General features: G+C 44.0%; 1 protein-coding gene across 4 annotated transcripts in view; it reads right to left on the bottom strand.

Annotated features, from left to right (window-relative positions):
* Window positions 1-13,502, bottom strand: part of NCOA5 (nuclear receptor coactivator 5) — a 36,019-nt gene extending 22,517 nt beyond the window's left edge. Inside the window, exons 1-3 of one of the 4 annotated variants that reach the window (XM_083147881.1) lie at window positions 13,328-13,502; window positions 2,444-2,627; window positions 1,191-1,298 (exon numbers count right to left, since the gene is read on the bottom strand). In XM_083147881.1, coding sequence (XP_083004007.1) covers window positions 1,191-1,298; window positions 2,444-2,606 — 271 coding nt within the window. In that variant the 5' untranslated portion in view covers window positions 2,607-2,627; window positions 13,328-13,502. The remainder of the gene's footprint in view (window positions 1-1,190; window positions 1,299-2,443; window positions 2,628-13,327) is intronic. The other 3 variants (XM_083147882.1, XM_083147883.1, XM_083147884.1) reach the window with 3 other exon arrangements.
* Between the last annotated feature and the right edge of the window lie 9,564 nt (window positions 13,503-23,066).

Genomic DNA, 23,066 nt, shown 5'->3' with positions numbered 1-23,066 from the left:
AGCACCACATATTTTAGGTTTGGATTCTCAATGCGTGCCTCAAAATTTAGTGACTTTCCATACAATGATTTAGTGCCTCTCTTACTGCAGTGCACCATAAAGCAGCCGCCAATGAAAATCGACGCATTAGACAGGTGAATTGGATTTCTGTACACAGCATCTGAGCGGTCATAGGGGAATCAGGGAGAAGCAGCATTACGGGGGGAGGGGGGGGGGGGGCGGTGGAGGTAGACCAAAAAAGAAAAAAACCCCAAAACAAACAAAGATTCTTAAATATAAATATTTATTTCTTCCAGTCAATCCATAAAAGGTTGTAGGATGTCAGATCTAAATTGCATGTATTCCTGGCAGAAGACCTTCCATCTACACCAACCTGGGACATCAATTTGTATAATGTATTCATAGCACACAAAGTAATGGGGAATTCAGGACAGGAAGGCAAGCCAATGTAGTCAAAGTACCACCGTATACATAAAGATTGTCCACCAATTTGGGGTGTTTTTTTGAGTCACTTCCCTTTAGCTCCATTATTTGTGTCTCAAATAGAATTAGACAAGAGAAGTAATTTAGCTTAATGGTAGCATCTGTTTATATTTCCCTACACGATTTTTTGTAACACAACTAAAAATCCCAGAGGTAAACTCTTCTAGACCATTCATTAGGCCCAGTAGATTAAATGACACAATGGGCCATAGTTTGCGCTGCCGGCAGCCACTAGGGGGTGCTCTATGGGGCTATTCAAACATTGCTCTGTTTGCACGCATCCGTCATCAGAATTTCAGCATGTATCCCGGGGGTGGCGAGCAAAAGTCTGCAAAAAAAGTCCAGTTTGATCGCTCACACGTAACTTTTCACAGCGTGACCATTATTTTGGTCAGGATTAACCACTATGCACAGCTAAATCTGATTTTAGGCGCAATGAGCGTGAAGAAAAATCATCAACATATCGCCCTGCAATCTCCAGTCCTTTTAGGTGCGATATGACAATTGAATATAGCCCTACATATTCCTCGACAACAGAAAATAGCACTGAAAATTTCTCTTGCAAGAAAAACATATGAATGTTGGTGTCAAAATAGTGCAAAACAAACAGACACCCCCACCCTCAAAAAAAATAAATAGACAGCAATCTGAAAGCAAAATGTTTAATTTCATTGTTGTTGTACTAGCAGCTACAGAATTAGCCTTACCTAATTTATACCCTTTACAAACACGACCCTTTTCACCAATCACAGCAGCGTCTGCATCCTCTTGACGTTCGTATTGCACGAAACCATAGCCTTGAAGCATGCTGAGGGCTGGAAAATGAATAGCAGTTACAGCCAACAAAAAGCTCCATTTGGGTGCTATAGCCAGATATGCAGCAAATGAGGAAACTTGCCTATTTTAAAGGGCATACAGCAATAGGAAAGTGGAGCAAAAAGTTCAGATATGGCTCAAATCCCTTACATGGCATTAGAGCTATTTACAATTATGAATACAATGAATATGTAACAATGTTGACTTTACACACATTTGCCTTACATAACATGGTGGCATGGATGTTAGTATTACTGCCTTGCTGTTGTCCATGTATTTAATTCCAACCTGGGCACCATCAATAAGGAGATTATATGGATTTTCTATGCGTGTTCTGATTTACTGCCACAGCCCAAAATTTTATTGGGTATGGAATTTAGCATTTAAGTTACACAGGGGGTTATTCTAGTTCATTCTTTTTGACAAAATCCTTCTAAGATGGACAAAACCATGTGCACTGCGGGGGGGCAGATGTAATATGTGCAGATAGAATTAGATGTGGGTTAGTTATTTTGTTTCTGTGCAGGGAAAATACTGACTGCTTTTTTTTACACTGCAATATAGATCTCACTTTGAAGAAAAACCCCACCCAAATCTAATTCTCTCTGCACAAGTTACATCTGCCTTACCCGCAGTGCACATGGTTTTGTCCATCTAAGAAGGATTTTGTCAGAAAGAATGAACTAGAATAACCCCCACAGTGGCTGGGACTGTTGCAAATGCTGTCTAATACAATATTCTCGGCATACAATATTCTCGGCATAGCAACATTTTTTTTTTAACACACTGCTAAGAAAAATATTGATTCTTCACAATAAGCGATTTAATTTTTTTTTATATAGTTGCATCATATAAAAGCCATATTTCTTAGAAATATAGCCAATTTGAGACACTAGGACAGTTGCAACTATAACAGCTCACAAAAACTGAAATAGTAACTGCTACAATGAATATATAAAAGGCTTTAATAAAAAAGTGTGAAATTGAAATACATGCTAAATAAAGAAAACTAGCAAGCAATCAAATTAAAAGCAGAAACTCAGCTTACAAAATAAATCATGTTCTACATCTTACAATAATACAAATTAAAATTACTGCATATCTTCTGGTAATTTTCCATTAGGGAGTATAAAATGGTACTAACCACTAATCTTTCCATATTTGGAAAACATTTCTTTCATCTCTACTCGTTTCAAACGGCTGGTGGGTAAATTGCCGACAAAAATTCTTCGGTCTAATTCACTGGGATCGTCACTGTTCGTTCGACTCCCTGGAAAGTCAGTTGTTGTCTTCTGTTTGCGTGACATGGTTGACAAATCCCAAAGGAACTTCGCAAAAAGAAAAAAATGGCCATGCATATCATTTTGAAAATAAGATACAGCCAATACACTATAAAAGTTCAGCTTTCCAAAATGCGTATTTAATATAGTTTAGGACAGCTGTATGTCCATATTTTATTTAATGAGTGTTGACTTGAAATGTCCCTCTACACATAGGGGGGTATTCAATCTTCGGGTCACGGCAGACGAGCTTGCTCGCCTGCCGTGACCCAGTCCCGTTCTCGGTCAGCTCGACCGAGAACATGCAGGCGGGATTCAATGTCCCGCCTGCAGCGGGACGAGAAGGGGGCGTGGCCGCGAGTTGCGGCCGGGAAGTGACGAGATGCAGCCGGCAGCTCGTCACTTCCCGGCTGTTCTCGGCAGAACGAGCCTGACAGCTAGAGATGTCGGGCTCGTTCTGAAAGGAAACCCTGTTCAATGCTGTCGTGGAAGACAGCATTTAATAGGGCCCGTCGAGCATCTCCCCCACGGGAGATGCTCGACGGCGATTGAATATCCCCCTAAATCTCGTTTACAGATCTGCACATTGAGTACTGGAAAGTTTCCGATACGCTGGTCACATTAAGTGATCTCTTAGAGTGGGTACACACTACAACGATCTCCGTAACGTATGTTGTTTATTCAGGGTGTACCCGCGATTGCACGCAACATCTTCTGATCGTGCTGCATGGCTAACCAGAAGACATTGTGATACGATGCCATGCTACCAAATGCAGCATAACACTGCACATCGCGCAGTATCTCCCTAAAATTGTGTAGGGGATGTATGCATGGCACAAGGCAGATCTATGCTGCATGTTGGATTGGCCAAGAAAATATACCAAGTCTTGTGCCAAGATCATGTTTCCCTGTGCACCATCAGCAGCTGCAAGGGAATATACTTGAGAAGCAGATGGACGTGATATGCGCACCAGAAGACAGCACATCGCTTCAATGCTGATGAATTGAATTAATCCATTAGACAGATATTATTTTCCCGTTTGCTTCACTCTAGTTTAGAGAATTTAAGCAAAAAAAAAAAAAAACACTAATATTAAGTGGAACTATTTCATGTATGGGATATTTCCTCCAGAACCATAAAATAATGCCGGTAAGATTCTGAAAACCAATAGTAATGAATATACTAAATAAAGGACTAGTTCAAAATTAAAAATGTGTTGTAAAACTGCAAAAATAGATGCGCACACAGAAGTAAACCCAACAGAATCGTAAAGTACAGAAAGTGTAAAGTCCAACTATGACAAAATTCTGCATTGAAAAAGCCATAGCTTCACGAAACCAAAAATCAGTGTTGACATAGATAAATTCTCAAGATGTGAGTTCAGAGTTTCCCTAGATAAAATTTTTTACTAAAGGAAGTATGGTTTTGCTCGTAATTGTACTGGTGCTTTGAGGTTTCCCCAAATATATAGGGTTTGCACTATTTACCAAGATTGCAAGGACGGTCAAGCAGGAAAAAAATTTAATTAAATTGCACTGCAGGTGGGGCAGATGTAACATGTGCAGAGAGAGTAAAATTTGGGTGGGGTTTATCTTCAAAGTGAGATCTATATTGCAGTGTAGAAATAAAGCAGTCAGTATTAGTGTTCCTTCTAAGAACTAGGGCAGGCAGAGCGCCGCTTCACAGGGGGTAGCGTGAAGAGGACGGACTGGGCCTGCTGACGTCACTATTTTGGGCGGTCCGGGGCCGCAGTCACAAAAGCGGTGTGGGCTGGTCTGGCCGCTGCAGTCACAGAAGGGGACGGGCCCGGCCACCCCGAACGCTTTGCACTGCCGGGGAAGTGCCAGGCATCACTATCTACAGCAGCGCCGGCTTCCCCGGTCTCACCTGCAGGGAGGAAGGAAGGCAGGCCGTTTTAGCAGGGCGCTGCCAGAGGGACAGGGCGCATTTTGCCCTCTAAAAATCGGTCAGGTCGGTCCAGCCTAGCGGGAACACTAAGTATTTTCCCTGCACAGGAATAAAAAAACACCTCACCTCACATGTTACATATGCCCCCCCCCCCCCCTGCAGTGCACGTTTTTTTTCCATTTGAGAAGGAATTCGCCTCTGAGTGAACCAGAATAAGGCCCAATGTACTTAACTGCCATATGCAAATGAATTCACAGAAATATGCAACAAGAGGCAACCACTGTAGATAGCAGATCCCATTATAAGTCAAATAGAACCATGATCTGATCCATATGTACCTAACTACACCATCACTGGCCTAAAACATAGACTTTGTACAACTTTCTTCTCAAACTTCAGGAGGATGAAATGCCACCTCCACAGCTAATGGGTGCTTAAACGGAGCAACAATTGATTTGATAAGTTTTGCATCCCCTAGTGGTAGCTGCATACCAAAAAAAAAAAAAACCCACACAACCGAATGGCCCCTATAATGCTATATCAAGTTTATCATAATAAAGCCGGGCACACATTAAGATCCACAGCACCACCACCGATAGTTAGCTATTTTACAGCATGTCCAGATGATGGGACAGGAAGGGGGGCAGTGTGGGTAAGAAGAGTTAGTAAAAAGGACCCAGTAAAAATATGCACAATAATAATAATAATAATAATAATAATGTTAACAATATAATTTTTGTACATATTTATAAAATCACCTAGTGTGCACTCAGCTATAACTACAGATTCAATTAGCCTGTAAGTTTGGTGAAAATATGTTATCTTGCAACTTTTTAGTATCCAATTAGAAATCTGCTTTAACACATGATTCAATGAGAGTCATTGCAGATTTTTCATTTAAGACAAAACTATGAAGTGACAGTGCAGTACCCCATGAGCACTTCAGGCACTGCATTGCGGTTTTCAAAAAAGGAAAATATGGACAATACACATTTCATGTAATTTTCTCTAAAAAGTAAAAATTTGTTTGTGGTGTTGAATTGATGGGAAATTGGTTTGAGTCTGTAGATGCTAGTTAGATATGTTTATATTTCTCAAACTTGTATATACACAAAGTAAAAAATTGCCCCAAAATGTGCTAGACACTTACTTGCTAAAATACAATTGCTGAATACTATTTTTGACACAATTTAATGGTCTCCAAAAGCTTTCTATTCTGCCCTACTACTTTTGTGGTCATGGGATCCTTCACCCAGTCTTTCATGTGCTTCACACACACAAATAACACTGAAAATGTGAGAAACATCACCTGCTATTTACAATTTAAGTGTAAGGGAATCGTTGAGCGCTTAACAGATAGCAAAGCCTGCACCTATGAAAATCAGGTCAGGAATTGTTCAGTTATTCTATATTGTTGACATAGCATCCTGACAATTTTTTTTTTTGAGAACCAAGAATTGTTTTAGGTTGTCCAATAAAGTTACCTTGGTAGCGCAACTCAGTGGTCTTAACGCCCATACACACTGGGCGATTGAGCTGCTTTCAGCTCAAAAGCCGTCCAGTGTTGAAGGCCCGGTGATGAACGTTGAGGCGCCCTCCGGTATCATCACCGGCCGCTGACACACATCTGCTAGTATTACCAGATGAGCGGCATGGTGGATGGCTTTCCATAGCACCCTGCAATGGAAAGCCGTCCACCACCATGAAGTGTGCTTGAACCGGCGGAAAAAATAAATACATTTAAAAAATAATAATCGCTCAGTGTGTATCCACAAACAGGAATTCAACAAGACCATTGATCCATTATTGTTTATTCCGGTGAGCAGCGATTGCAATATTGGGCTCTTTACTCTTTAATATGAGTATCATTTTTATACTCAAAATAACCATAATAAAAAAAAATTGCATCACTCCAAGATTAAGGTGTAAATAATCATGGTCAACTGAGAAAACATGTTGCACTGCCCAAGAAGCACTCAGTCCTATTCGTGCAGGGTTCGACAAATCCCAGGTCGCCATGGCAACCAGATTTTTTTTTTTGAGGGGGAGGGGGGGGGGAGAGCAGACCTTGCTCATGCCTATATCCTTGCAGCTGCCATTATATGGACAAAAGTGTGTGTGCCGACTGCCAGCCTGCCCTCTGTCCTATCGTCTAGTATGCACGGTCCAGTATTGCGTTGTGTGCCCTCTGCGACTGTGGAGGTTGGTGGTTTACACCCATAGCTGTGTGGACCCAGGGTGGGGTACCACGTGAAGGCCGGAACTTATATTCAATACTGGCAGTGGTGCCGACCCCCTCCCCTTTTCCCCTCATGCTGGAGATCGACAGACCAGGCAGTGGTGTCCTCCCCCCAAAGCCTCTGCTGAATAGCACGCCCCCCCCCCCCCCCCCCCACCTCAGGAACCAAGCAATTTTGAACTTCTGGTGCACACACTGATCTTCCTAGGAATGATCCAGCCTATTATATCGGGTGAGCAATTTATTTTCACAGATACTACCTTTAAACAATTTTTTTTTTTAAATAGTTGGTACTTGTGAGTTATCCGGGCTGCCGATTTTGTCCTTAAGTTTGGTTAACTTAAGGACACCCGACCGACGCGATGCCCACGATTTAGCCGTTATAAGGGGCCGCGACGCGATGCCCCTGATTTCCCATAGACAGTAATGTTAAAAGACACGATATCGGGGGCATCGCGTCGGTCGTGGCCGTTATAAGGGGCCGCGACGCGATGCCCACGATTTCCCATAGACAGTAATGTTAAAAGACACGATGGACCCGATTTCCCATAGACAGTAATGTTAAAAGACGCGATGGACCCGATTTCCCATAGACAGCAATGTTAAAATAAAATTACAATGTGAAATTGGGCAATATGTTTTTAAAAAAAATGTTTCATGGCCCCCCCACCACCGTTAACGCCACCCCGCTATTGACGCCAACCCGAAGCGTGGCGAGCGCAGCGAGCCCGCGAGGGGCGGCGGTACGCGTCCTCCGACCTTTTCATGCCCTACTATCCACTAGGGCGTGGAGTGAGAATAGAATAGTGTGGCGAGCGCAGCGAGCCACCGAGCCCGAAGCGTGGCGAGCGCAGCGAGCCCCGCGAGGGGACGCGGACACCTGTGAAGCCCGCAAGGGCACGCGGATACCTGTGAAGGTGTCCGCGTGCGCTCGCCACACTATTCTATTCTCACTCCACGCCCTAGTGGATAGTAGGGCATGAAAAGGTCGGAGGACGCGTATCGCCGCCGCTCGCCACGCTTCGGGTTGGCGTCAATAGCGGGGTGGCGTTAACGGTGGTGGGGGGCCTTGAAACATTTTTTTTAAAAACATATTGGCCAATTTCACATTGTAATTTTATTTTAACATTGCTGTCTATGGGAAATCGGGTCCATCGCGTCTTTTAACATTACTGTCTATGGGAAATCGTGTCGGAAATCGGGTCCATCGTGTCTTTTAACATTACTGTCTATGGGAAATCGTGGGCATCGCGTCGCGGCTCCTTATAACAGCCACGACCGACGCGATGCCCACGATTTCGGGCGCGATGAAAAAAATCGGCAGCCCGGATAACTCACAAGTACCAAATAGTTTACTTCATCTTCGTCTCAACTGTAAAATGAGGGGTACATCACATGAAACAAACACTGCTAATTAAAGAAAATCCAAAACAGTTATGACTGACATTTTATTCCAAAGTCTTCTGAAGTAAATTCAGAGTCTACATAGAGAGAAGACAGACCCATATGTTCCACTAGCTGTGATAACGAGACTGATGCATTGGCATCAAGTTGTGAAAATGGCTCAAGCACAACCTCTACTGTAGTTCTCCATCAACCCATGACAAGATGGAACTTCCATGGCTGATCTATCATCAGACCACTGGTATTGCAAAAGGTGACATATGTTCTTCATTTCCTGAAAAGGCAGATGGAAATTCGTAGAGTCGTTGATAGTAGAATGCTATACAGGGCCATTCAAGATGGACAGCTTTAGAAGCATCAAAAATCATACCAGCAATAAAAATGTGTAAAAGCTCCAGATCTGTCACTTGCTCCAGAAACTAACCCTGCAGAGATGTCTAAGCATTTAAAACTTTTTAATGGGCCTACTACATTGCAAAAAACACTTTCCTGACTTTGAAGGTTTACTAAAGTTGACAAGAATTTTAACTCCATTGCAAATGTTTATAATCATTTGATTTTTGAGATAAAATAAGCTAGATATGTTAATCATCTATATGAGATATAACAAGAACAAAGCTGTAGGTGAAACCTTTTTGTCAGTTGTACCTCTTGAAAATGCATACATCAGAAGGCTACTTAAACATCATGGAGAAGGAACTAAAACTTGGGACTTCTGAAATGACTGTTCTACAATTAACAAATTGGTACAGACCGTGCAAAAAGTGAAACATGTTATTGTTGTCCATTGTATTGCACATATATTAAAGTTGTGTTTTATTTTCTGTCAAAAATGTGAAGTACATGCAGGACTTTGAACAAAAAATACACAAACATTTTTCAATCGGGTTTCAAAGGGAAGAGCTTTTTCTGAGCACAGTAGAGATGCATTTTCAAGACACAATCTACTCTCACTTATGCAGCCCACACACGCGCCGATGCCGGCGGTGCGATGCTGTACGATGGGGTGCACGCTCCCGCGGCACCTCATCGTACAGTACAAAAAGTATGTGCTGCACATACTTTTTGTACTAGCTTTTTCTAGCACAGCATCGCATGCACAAAGCATACGATGCGATGCTGTGTGTGCTAGTTAAGCCCACAACGCACGCTGGAATCGGTGCGTGTGTGGGCTGCATTACATCTTCCAATGGAGTATTATGAAGAATAGTTTCTAAATACTAGTACTTAAACTGGAAGTATCAAGATGTGCAGCTGCACAATGTTAAGTAATGCAGTAGCATCTTCTGTCTAAATAGACAAAGAAATTTTAACTGAAAATGCAGTTAAATATGTAAGAGATTTCTCACCATACCAGAAATTTAGAAGTGTACTACAAATTTTGATACATTCACTTGGCCAACTGAAAGCAGCTTGAAAAGTTATGGTGTTCTTGAAATAACAAAATTATTGCCTCACAGTACTGAGGTCATGGGTTCGATTCCCACCATGGCCCTAACTGTGTGGAGTTTGTATATTCTCCCCGTACTTGCGTGGGTTTACTCAGGTTTCCTCCCACAATCCAAAAATATACTGGTAGGCTAATTGGCTCCCAACAAAATTAACCCAAGAATGTCTGTATGCACACATGTACATGTGGTAGGGAACATAGATTGTAAGCTTCACTGGGGTATGGACTGATGTGAATGTTCAAATATTCTCTGTAAAGCCCTGCGGAATATGTTTCCGGTTTATAACAAAGTGTTAATAATTAGCACTTTAATTTAAAGAATTGCTGTCAACAGATAAACGTGAAACAAATCTCATCAATGAGAGGTATGAATTCAATGTTCTTGGCAAAGGGAAAAGAAACTGAGTGACCTTCAGTTATTACTGACTAATTCAGACAGATTTTGATTCGGGGAAGGTTGTTGTGCATTGCCTTTGTGATGCCAGTTCCACATTGTCCTGTGAGAGGTTTCAATCTGATGAATATCATTTTTTTTTTTTTTTTTTACAACAAAGTGATCACCCATGTCAGATCTTTTTTTTTTATGAAACACTGTAGTTGAGAGGATGGCAAAACAACTATTTCTGCCAAATATCTCATGTGACAATTAGTTTAATATTGAGTTCTCCATTTAAATTTACTAATCGCGGTTTCTTTATCCAGTTTCTTACAAATATCACAGGTGTTTATTAAGAAGTCACAATTAAATTTTTACCTTCAAGGTAACTTTCCTCCCAGATCCAAAAATTATAACTGAATTACTCTGTCTTACGCTTCGCAAAAACTCAAAAACTTGTGTTTTACGCATATAAAAATAAAACCGCTAGTTTATTTTGACATAAGGTAAAGAGGTATACACTACCACCACACATGAAAATCAGCATGGTACAGTTATAAGAAGAAAAATGTAAATTATGATGTTAACTCTTTATTACGGTTGTAACGCATACATAATTTGCGCACTGTTAAAATTCATACCAAAAAAGTGAAGTAAACACTCCGATACAGATGAGACTTGACGTTGATAGGAAGTGTATTCCATTTTCAGAACTGAAACTTTCCAGAGAAAGTGACAGAGATAGATAATCAATCATAGCAGCTGCTCATCCAAAGTGCACATTTGGTAGGGTCATTCCATGTCAGTTCAAGGTGTGTCCACCACCTCTCAAATTTGTCCACTTTTTTATTTTAAAGAGGATGTCAAGACAACTATTTGCCAAATAACTTGACTGACTATTAGTTTATTAAATTACTAGTTTGTTTGAGCAGCTCTCACATTGTTGTTTTTATATGCAAGAGGCATTTGTTGGGACCTGCATTTGGAATGCATGCTGGTTCCTGTAGTGCCACAAGGAGGATTTAGGGGTAACTCCTGATTGGCTGGCTCTCAATTTAGATATATTGGTAAGTGCTGTTATCATGCAGCCTTCAATAGACAATTATATGGCCCAGAATGGGTGCTGTTATTGTGCAGTGTAGGACTTCCGGTATCAGAAAAGCCTTGACGAGGCCCGGAAGCTTACCATATATTTAGCAAAAAAATAAATTATAAAAAATATATATATATATATATATATATATATATATATATATATATATATATATATATATATATACACACACACACACACACACACACACACAGGAACTAGTCTCTGCAAGGAAAAAGAGAAAAACATTACAAATGAATGGGCAGCCAGTGATTGGCTGAGAGCTCTCAGCCAATCACTGGCTGCCCATTCATTTGTAATGTTCTATCATGGCACGGCATGGACACGGCCCTTTTGTGATGTTGGGCGCCCAGGACCGCCCAAAACAGAAAAAAAAAAAAAACCCTCGACTGGCTCTGCCCGCCCCAGTTCCTAGAAGGAACACTAGGTCCAGACCACAAAGTAGGTCCTGACCTTCTCAGTATGGGGTTGCGACTCCATGTTGATGACTTCTCTAATCTTAGTCAGTGATTCAAGGAGTCTGAAAAATCTGCTGATTTGTCTGTTATTTTAGACTCCTCGCATAATTTTGTGCCTCCACAATGCTGCCATGTATGTGCGGTCTGCTGACTACACCTGTGATGTGATGACCTTCTGCAGTAACTTGCTGGGGTCCTGTAATTATTTTTATAGTCTGACGGGGTCACAGAGCAAAATAGTTTGAGGACCCCTAATGTGACCGATAGTAGCCAAGTTTGACACTAGGACATTTTTTGCATTATCCATGTATAACTTTTTCAACTAAAGCATATTTTATTATTTGACCAAGCTCACTATAAGCTACCCACTATCAATTTTAAAGATTCCATTTTCTGAAGAAGGGGGTCACATTTACCAAATTTATTTGAGCAGACGAACCTTGCCATGCGATGAAAATAAGATGCCTTTTAATTGCATGGGCGCGAAGTCCCATGGATCCAGAGGCACCAATTTTGTATGGAACCACTAGGTTGTATGTTTAAGGCAGCAATTCATTACAAATAATTTATGTAAAATAAAATAGGTGAAAAATGTATGTTAGGCATTATCTTAACATGCTTTTTCATAAGGTAAGAATTTATACCAGCCCTAAAATAAAACGCTTACATGAACAAAACCTTGGTTTAAACATAATTCTTTAAAGAGGAAAGCAAAATGATTTGGTTACCTGTGGTCCGTCAATTCTTTGTGGTGCAAAAAAGCAAATTATTTGTGTTGCAAAATTAAATTAAATAAAACAACCACCCTGATAAGCATATACAGTTCAGGTAGCATAAACCAGTAAATCATGAAGCATAAAATAGCATTTGAATAATATAAAATTATTTTAGTATATAAAATAAAGGTGGGTAAACACCAGCATGCCATAACCCTTAAGGTGCTGCTGCGATACCTCGCAGCAGTGTATGGCCACTTGATTCCCCACGAGTCACCTGGGATGTGATCGATCCCAACCACCGACTCAGGTCCGATTCATCGGAATCGGCTCAGTGTATGGGCACCTTTAAAGTGTCTGCTCATAGCATATTACACAGGAAAGTGCGTAATCCCAGGTACACCAGCATGTCACAGAAATATATGAGAGACAGTATGGGGCGGGGGGGGATGGGAGGAGGCTGAGGGTCATTACAGAGAACCAAACTGGTAGTTGGTAGATCCTAGCAGGCTTCTTAAACCACAATTTTTGTCGATCCTTAGCCCAAGCGCCCCTGTTGGGTCCCTTGCTAAAGGACTAGTGTTGACCAACCATATGACACACAATATTAAGAGGAAGAACACTGTCACTATCCACACCACCATCTACTGGTGGCAAATTATGTGAGCCACCACGTCAAAACGTGAAAAGCCAGCGATTTAAGCTTCCATGTTTGGACTTTTGCTTCTTCCTCATTGTCCCGTACTTGTGACGTCAGGGCCAGGGGCCCTTTCTCCCACAAGGATCTAGAATAGACCGAACCCAAATGGAGGGAAAATTTAGGGTAATCCCGATTAGAATTTTAACTACTGCCATCCCCAGCATAGGTGTCCTGACCATTTATAAATTAGCACACTGTAAATACAGGTGACTGTGTCGGAGGACGCGGTGGCTGCTGCAGCCCGTGTCCTATAGCGCAGGCAGTGGCACGGAGGTGTGAGAGGCGGTGTGTGTACGCGGCTGCGCGCTTGCAGCATGTATTATCGGAGTAATGATAGCACCACACGCTCACGCATACACTGTGAGGCGGGCCCGGCGCTCACCTGATCACGCTGGATCCTCTTCTATAGCCGGAGCCGAGTCTTCCTTCCCCGGTGCCAATGACCGTTCCCCAACACAAAGCGGACACACACGCTGTAGTATATTCAGCACTTCACGCGGCTTCGCTTTACGACGAGAGTCGCCCCCTCCCTCTTTCCTTCCCCGGTCTCTAAGGTTACGCCTGCGGATTGGGCGGCATGAATCACGTGACCGGTCTACCTGCCGCCATCTTGTGGTCTGCGGACAGCTCTCTTCGGCGCCTAATGGCTGCGGATGACGTTAAATTCAAAGTGAAAGCTGCTGCTGTGCTCCCTGCTCTGCTGTGCACCTACCTTACAAGTCACCGTGATCTCTTCTGTCCAGAATTGTATCAGCCCCTAATGATCTGCTTACAAATATTTAAGATAAATGATGCATTACCGTCAAACATTTACACAATATTTATATTGCATTGCCTTCCAACAATATTTATGATGCGCTACAATATTTGAACCTGCTCATGCCAAGTTTTCATAATGGTGCACACTTTAACAAGGAACATTGTATATTTGTATAGAACTGTGGCACAAATTCTGTACTACAAGAAAGGGGGCACAAATTATTTATTCTAAAGAATACACTAGATTTATTATGATAGTAAGGTACGACATTTCCATACAGTATATCTTTTATTTTGGTACCCACCTGCCAGAGGTATTAAGAGGTGGACCATATATGCTTTTACATAAATGCAAACAGCATCCAAATTGCAAAAATAGATCAACATGAAACTTAAAACAATTTAAAATCAAGTTGTTGCACTGTATGGTTACTGAACCTTTATATGTAGATTTCATAATAGTTTATTTTGCATTTGTCCTCCTCATAGGACCTTTTTTTATTGTAATAGTCATAGGTAATAGGGTACTTGTTTCCTAGCATGATGCCCATCGGGTCCCATCACATACCTTAATTTAAGGTATGCGATGGGACCCGATTTTCTGTGTTTTTTTTAGGTTTCCCGACAAATGTAAAATCGGGTCCATCGCATGCCATTATAATGGCATGCGATGCGACCGACCCGATTTTACATTGTAAGCATTGTGTGTAATGTTAAATTCCTATGTAAAATCGGGTCCATTGTATGCCATTATAATGGCATACAATGCGACCAATGCGATGGACCCGATTTTACATAAGAACCAATGTTAAATGGCCCCCATACCCAATTTTTGATTGTATACCCACCCTGATGGGTAATTTGTATGTCAAATGCCCCCCCCCCATTGTTAACACCACCCCACAATGAACGCCAACCCGAAGCGTGGCGAGCGCAGTGGTACGCGTCCTCCGACCTTTTCATACCCCCACTATCCACGTCGGTGTAGAGTTGATATATGTGGCGAGCCACCGAGCCCGAAGCGTGGAGAGCGGACGCGTAATACGTCTGAAGTAATGCGCGTCCCCTCGCAAGGCTCGCTGCACTCGCCACGCTTCGGGCTCAGTAGCTCGCTGCGCTCGCCACACTATATAAAATCAACTCCACGCCGACGTGAATAGTGGGGGTATGAAAAGGTCGGAGGACGCGTACCGCCGCCCCTCGAGGAAACTGCAAGTTGGTTCTTAATACAAGGTAGTGTATGGTACTATAGTCCATCGAAAGGACATTTGACTTCCCCATCCTCCTCAAGGGGTCCTGGCCTTTGCTATGCGATAGGGACACGGTGTCATGCAGGCTCTGCTAAATCTTATAGTATATGGAATGACAAAAAATGGAGATAGAGGGCAAATCTCCTCGTGTAATACTGTTTGTATAAACAACCACCAGGATCATTTAAATAAACTTATTTCTAAGAATAGGGTAATAATGAATTATTTGGGGTATTATCCCCCTTCAAGAAACACTCACAAGATTTTATATCAATCAATGCATATAACACCATTAAAAGTGTATCTGGAACCACGATTTGATAAAAAGTGCAGTGGGGTAAGAACCCCTTATCAAACTACTCACATAGAGCTATAATTAAATAGCATTTCAGGGGAGTCTTTCTCCTCACATATGTTCCTCAATTTTCAGTGGAATAAACTGCCCATATGTTCGCCGTGTCACTTCCGACCCTAACCGGTGACGCAAAGTGATGAAGGGCCGGAAGTAACGTGGCGAAATTGAGCTTGTAACTGGAAGTAAAGCCGCGGATAGAGGCACCATGTATAGTGCATAATGCGCTTGGACTAATTAGAGGATATTATTACACAATGAACACCTGAATCAATTGTTTGATAATTAGGGAGCTATATATACCAAGATATTGGAGAGAGCAGACACACCTTGAGAATAATCCATAGGATCGAAATGTGTTGGTGGCAGAACTTTACCAGTGGGGATCCACAACTGGGCACAAAAATGGGATTTTGGTACCTACCGGTAAATCCTTTTCTCTGAATCCGCAGGGGCCACTGGCGTTCACAATGGGTAATAGAGCTTGGCTTGCTGGGAGCTAGCACACTAAAAAAAAAAAACTTAAGAAAAAACTGGCTCCTCCCCTCTATTACCCAGCAACCCCCAGTTAGGAATTTTTGGGAACGAGAGGAGATAGAAACAGAAAATAACAATGAAACATCATTCAAACAACTGAGACAACCATAAACCAGAACTACATCAGACAGATCCTCCGAGCAGGGCGGGAGGCCAGTGGCCCCTGTGGATTCAGAGAAAAGGATTTACCGGTAGGTACCAAAATCCCATTTTCTCTTTCATCCAGCAGGGGCCACTGGCGTTCACAATGGGGAGGTTCCAAAGTCAATCCCCTGGGAGGGAAAGCTCGATGGATCCTGTAACACCAAACGACCTACAGCGGAGGAAGCTAAGGCAAAAGTGTCAAATTTGTAAAACCTAATAAAGGTATTTACCGAGGACCAAGTTGCAGCCCTGCAAAGCTGCGAAATGGATGCCCCTCTGTGCGCTGCCCATGAAGCACCCACTGCTCTAGTAGAATGGGCTGACAAAGAAGAAGGTGGCTGCTTACCAACCTGCATATAAGCCACACGAATTGTAGAACAGATCCACCTGGCTAGGGTCTGCTTGGATGCAGGCCAACCTCTCTTGACTGCGTCATGAAGGACAAACAGACAGTCCGTCTTCCGCACAGATGCCGTTCTGGTCACATAGATCTTTAATGCTCGGACGACATCCAGCAGTGCCGTCCCCCCAGATCCTTCCTGAAATGCAGGAACCACGATAGGCTGGTTGACGTGGAAGGAGGATACTATCTTTGGAAGGAAAGCGGCATGCGTTCTTAGTTCTGCTCAGTCGTCGTGAAAAATGAGATAAGGCGATTTACAAGACAGAGCGCCCAGCTCTGATACACGACGCGCCGATGCCAATGCCAGGAGTATTAGTGTCTTCCAAGACAAGTACTTAAGCTCCACCCTCTCAAGCGGTTCGAACATAGAAAATTGCAAGAACTCTAGGACAAGATTAAGGTCCCAAGGTTCCGTTGGCGGTACAAACGGAGTCTGAACTCGTAACACCCCTTGTAGGAAAGTCTGGACCTCTGGAATCTGGGCTAGTTTCCTTTGGAAGAGAACAGATAATGCCGATACCTGAACCTTCAAGGTAGCCAGGCGCAGTCCGGCATCCAGACCTGATTGCAGGAATAACAGGAATCTGGATAATTTAAAGGTCTTGAAAGGCCAACTTCGGTTTGCACACCATACCTCATAGGCCTTCCAGATACGGTGATAATGGGCCACAGACACCGGCTTCCGGGCCCTCAGCATGGTAGGAATAACCGCTGAAGGTACTCCTCTGCTCCTTAATACCTCGGTTTCAACAGCCACGCCGTTAAACGTAACCGGAGAACGTAGTGGTGGTGAAACGGACCCTGGAGTAGTAAGTCTGGTCGCAGAGGAAGCCTCCACGGATCTTCCATCAGCAGCTGTTGTAGGTCGGAGAACCAACTCCTGCGGGGCCAGTACGGTGCTATGAGACTGGTTTTTACCCTTTCTCTTTTTAGCCTTTTTAGTACCGGACCTAGAAGTGGAAGCGGTGGAAACAGGTGAAAGAAGTGGAACATCCATGGAATGGTGAGAGCGTCCACTGCCATTGCTGCAGGATCTCTCGTCCGAGAGACATAAGTCGGCAGTTGATGGTTTTGACGTGAGGCCATCAGATCCACCTGTGGAGTCCCCCACCGCTGTGTTATCTGCTGGAAGACCTCTGGATGTAACGACCATTCCCCCGGGTGGAGATCCTGCCGACTTAGAAAGTCGGCTTCCCAGTTGTCCACGCCGGGTAGAAACACTGCTGTTAAAATGATGTTGAACTTTTCTGCCTAGCGAAGAATCTTGGAAGCCTCTCGCATTGCTCCTCGACTTCTTGTGCCGCCCTGGTGATTTATGTATGCGACGGACGTCGCATTGTCCGATCTCACCTTGACTGGCTGGTCTCTCAAGAGCGTCTGAGCGCTCAGCAGTGCATTGAGAATTGCTCGCAACTCCAATATATTTATGGACAGGCGGGACTCCCAGTCCGACCACCGACCCTGCAATCGAAGGTCGAGGACTACCGCCCCCCAACCTCGGAGACTTGCATCCGTGGTCAGTAGTACAGAGTCCTGGAAAGGCCGCCACCATCTTCCCTAAGAGTCAGATACAAAGGTGGATAGTCACCTGCCTGTGTCGCAATACCTGAGCCACCATCCGCTGAATTGAAGATGCCTTGTCGTCCGGTAAGAAAATCCTCTTGGAGTTTGTGTCCAGAATTAATCCCAGAAATTGCAACCTCTGGGAAGGAATTAGGGTTGACTTTTGAAAGTTCACCATCCACCCGTGCTTGACGAGCATCTGGTAAGTCTGATTGGCATGTTCCAACAACAGTTGGATTGACGGGGCCTTGATGAGGAGGTCGTCTATATACGGTATGATCGTGACCCCCTCTACTCGGAGGGCCACGATCATCACGGATAGGACCTTCGTGAATATCCTGGGCGCTGAAGACAACCCAAAGGGAAGCGATGGTAAACAATGGATACATTAAGGGACTTTAAGTTCAGAATAGGCCTGACGGAACCATCTGGTTTTGGCACCACAAAGAGGATGGAGTAAAACCCCTGACCCCTCTGTATTGACGGCACCAGCATTACCACCTGAGCGTCTAGAAGCTTTTGTACTGCCACTAGAAGAGCAATTCTTTTTTGCTGATCTCCCAGCAGAGGGGTTGTTAGGAACTGTCGCGGAGGCCTCTCCGTGAATTCGAGTCTGTATCCTTCTCTTATCAGCTGTCGAATCCAGGAATCCGAGGTGGTGTCGTTCTACTGATTCTGAAAATCTGTTAGATGCGCACCCACCTGAGACCTTCCCAAGAAGGCCAGAAGACCGTCATGCCACCGGTTTTGCTGGTGGCTTGGGTTCCTGGCGACGAGCGGCAGACTGTGCTCTAGCACGGCCTCTTCCGCCTCAAAATGTCTGAGAAAACCCTCGGCCTCTGCCACGAAAGGAATGCTGCTGTGGACGAAAGGAATTAAAGGAATTGAATGGTGGGCCAGTGTACTGTGCAGAAGCCTGGAAAGGATATATCGTTGAAAAACGTTTAGGGGTAATAAAACGTTTGTCTGGGGTTTTCCAGGGCGCTGCCAACTGATCTTGACCTGGAAAAGGGGAAGGTTCCTTACCAAACAAGTCAAACTCCTGAGGTTCCTGTATGGGATCCTGTGGGATATTTAGGACCTGGCGTACTGCCAGGATAAGGGAATCTACCCCAGAGTGTGTTGGCTCTGGCTTTTCCAGAATGTCCTCAGGTAGCTCGTCCCATTCCTCATCCTCCTCTTCCTCAGGCTCCTCCTGAGGACAATCTTCCTCGTCAGAGGTGATAAGTGGGAGGGGCCGTTTGGCCCTAAATACCGGTGTCTTAGGGGCCGTAGTGAGGGTTGTCATTAAATGATCAACCGACCTTGTAAGGGAGGCCGCCCATGCCGGCTCAGCCCGACGGCTTTCTGCCAACTCAGATGACAGATTAGTCATAGCGCCCGTCAAAAGAGAGGCCCATGATGGGGCTGTGCTTGAATCCCCCTCTGTGGAAGGGGTTGTGGTACAATTTGTACATGCGGTGCTTTTAGCCTCTGTTGAGGACTGAGTGAACTTGTCCCCACACGAGGAGCAAGCAAATGCCTTCTGGGCCGACTTTGTAGAGGACCTGCCTGTCATCGTTCCAGCAACGGAAGTACCAGTTACTGACACACCACAGTATAGTGAGGCAAAGCAGGGAGACCAGGGGCTGCTGGGCACCAGAGAGAATCTGCCTGAACCCACAATAATGAAAAACCCCTAAAACTCCCCACAGTCAGCAAGGAAGGGATTAATATTGCAGCAAGGTCTTGACCTGCAGCTGTGAGATCCTCTGTATAGGAAACAACAGCATAGTTTAAGCACAGTGCACTGTCTTAACAGGTATCTCTATATATACCTTACAAATACTTTAAAAGAGCGGCTGCGCCTAGCCTGCCACCTCCAACATGGCGCCCGCCGCGTGCACAACCCCACTCCCCCCTTCCCTGCGCACATGCCAGCCTGCCTACGCGTCTCCCTCTCCCCACCGCCGACTCCAGCTGACGGCCATCCAAGCACTTAGTAGCGCAGAACTTTCCCGCCCGCCGTGGAGCTTGCGCGGCATCAGAGAGGGGAGACGCCACATAGCAGTGACAGGCGCTGGAGCTGTGTATGACAGTCCCTTTGTCCAGGGGCCGCAGGCACACTGTGAACGTCCCGGCAGGCACCTTTAAGAGAGGTCCTGACCGACGTCTGGCTACTGCCAGGGCGCTGCAGACCCGGACCCAAGCTTTTAAAGAAGCTGGGAAGGGCTGCTTTGACAGAAGTTTAAAAGTGGAAAAAGAAGAGAAAAAATAAATAAAAATAAATATATATATATATATATATATATATATATATACTGCTTGCTGGGTCCGGCACTCCCAAATAATGCAACAACAACCACGGTGCCCTCCAGGGTATAATATAGACAGGAGTGTATCAAAGATACAAATAGGCGGCACTCCCACGGATTTGATAGAGAAATAATTCAGACCCACAACTGGATAAGTCTGACGTTTCGGTTATTTATTAACCTTTTTCAAAGACGTCTTTGAAAAAGGTTAATAAATAACCGAAACGTCAGACTTATCCAGTTGTGGGTCTGAATTATTTCTCTATCAAATCCATGGGAGTGCCGCCTATTTGTATCTTTGATACACTCCTGTCTATATATATATATATATTCAAAAACAAGAAGAGGTGCGCCTCATAGTGTAAAACCGTATTTATTTTAAAACACAGACAAGTGCAGGTACACAGATCAATAAAGACTCGTACCAGGCAGATAACCGCTGTGGGCTGGTTACCACAAGGTTTGACATAAAACTCCCAGGCAATAACTCCTACCACCTTCCAAGGTGCCGCTGGATCTCGAACAGACTGCCGGCTAGCCACCAAGACAAGCAGCGTATCAGCGTGTAGGCGAACGTGGATGGAGCAGGAGAAGCCGGGTGCAAGGAAAGCTGTCGTCACTAGCCCTGCCCTAATGCATTTCGTATCCAAACTTCGTCAGAGGGCGCCCTCAGGCCCTGAGGAAGACCTACGAAGCGTACGCCGGCCGACCCAGCCGTGCGCACTTTCCTCCAGCAATTCCCTACCCCCCTTTTTTTGTGTTCTATGAAATGTATTTATTAGTCCTTTTCAGGACTCTAATGTATTAGCAGCCTCTTGTCACTAGTCACCCTAAGACCACGCCAGCAGCAGTACGAGCTGACAGTGGCACAGGGTTGGACTCAAAGACATACGGCAACTGAAATCCTGTTTGCGGCACTTGTCCCTAGGACAGGGAGTGCGCGCCGATAGCTACCTGTTATACGGAGAACAGACGGCTCCCCGCTAGCTGTACGCGACCATAGTATCAGGTCGACAGCACGAGGTTCTACCTAGTACCTGTGATACTATTGTTACTGTTACCACCAGCCTCACCTTTTGGGGGAATCATTGCATACCGTCCATATAGGGCAGGTTTAAGCTGTACTGGTTAAAGAGTCTCCCTGCGACCGCAACTATAAGCTATATTCTCAATAAACGGCGTAAGGAAATAACTCCACACCATCAGCTTAATTAATAACCCTAGCCCAGGTAGCAATGTTTATCCGGGCATTGAATTGATTCTCTAGCAGTAACCCATACATATAATAGAGGTGCTGCATCACCCTAAAAACCCGCTCTGTAAGCACTGATTTAATAGTGACCTCAGACGGAAAGGGGTAACCGATTAGTGATATTACTGCATTTCTGTGATAACACACAGCTCAATTTTATTATCAATATACAAATAATACAAACAGCACCACGCCAGATAAACTGGTAATTAATTGAGCTAATTAATTCAATCTCAACCAATTGAGTACCAAACACCGCATCCAAGTAGCTAACAGACAGGCTGTTACATTTGTATATAGAACACAAACCTATTTAAGATTGACACACTTCTCTCCTCAAACAATTGTTTAAAGGTCAAGAAGGAGAAAGCTAGTAGTGTAATTGATAATATTGAATAGAGGGAATTTGCTCCGGGAACTCGCACGTGCCTTTTAATAGCACACTGTTTTCACTTGTGTTAATGTTATTTGTTGTTTGTCATATTTCGTGTTCTTCACTTTCAAAATAAAAATAATAAAAGGTAAATTTTATGACTCTTTTCTATGGCCCTTATTCTGATTGACGCGTACTTTACTGCATACTTTCGGATCGCGTCTTTACGGCGTCTGCGCATGCGTGGAGAACGCAACGCGCATGTGCCACGCCTTGACTCCGTACCTGTTCGGCCAAATCCCGTACAAAACTGTTCCCCGCAATCAGTCGGGAAATATGGGCGTATTATGGGCGTCATGCGGAATGACACATGGGCGTAGTTTCAAAGTGGGCAAAACGGGGCGGAAACATGGGCGGACACGGGGGAGTACACTTATGTTGGGGGGCGTACATTCGGATACCACTCCGAATGTACGCGATCAAAAAGGGAAGAAATGTGCGGTGTCCACAAGTGTACTATTGCTTTGCGGACACCACTCGTTCATGCGGTAGGCGAACGTACGCCTAATGACTACAAGCATTAACACCTGAACCCAATAGAATCGACTCCTTTACTCATTACTCACTAATAGGACGCTTGTCAGTGCTTTAATTGAAACCATTGCTGCTTCAAGGAAACCGTACTAATCCCCCACATATGCTGTACTTGTCACACACTTTAAAACTGCTAACAATGGACATGACTGAATATTAATACTAGCAATACACATGTGTATTCGACATGTACTCATGAAACCACACATTTTTGGTAAAGTAAACAAATTTATTTCTATACATGTCACAGTCAATGCCACTGTGATGCAATGACCAAAAAATAAAAAATCCCAAACAAAAACAACATGGCAGGAATGTACAAAAATAAATAAGAATACAAAACAAATATAATTGCACACAGATGGACTACAGCACCTCCTATGTGCCACTGCACATGCAGCCAGTGGGAAATGAGGAGGCTGCTGGCCCTTCGACAGCAGGCCAACCTGCACCTGACCATTCTACAGCAGGGCAACCTACACCTGGCCCTTCTGCAGCAGGCCAACCTGCAGCTGGCTCATATGCACCATCAGCAGAATCATTTGGAACACAACCGGGGACTTCACAAGATAGTACCATGGCCATCACTTCAAGTACAGC

The sequence above is a fragment of the Crinia signifera genome, chromosome 6 (genome assembly GCF_055691185.1).
Source record: "Crinia signifera chromosome 6, ASM5569118v1, whole genome shotgun sequence".
NCBI lineage: Eukaryota > Metazoa > Chordata > Amphibia > Anura > Myobatrachidae > Crinia > Crinia signifera.
The sequence above is the reverse complement of the archived record's forward strand: the minus strand, read 5'-3'. Positions and strand labels throughout refer to the sequence as shown.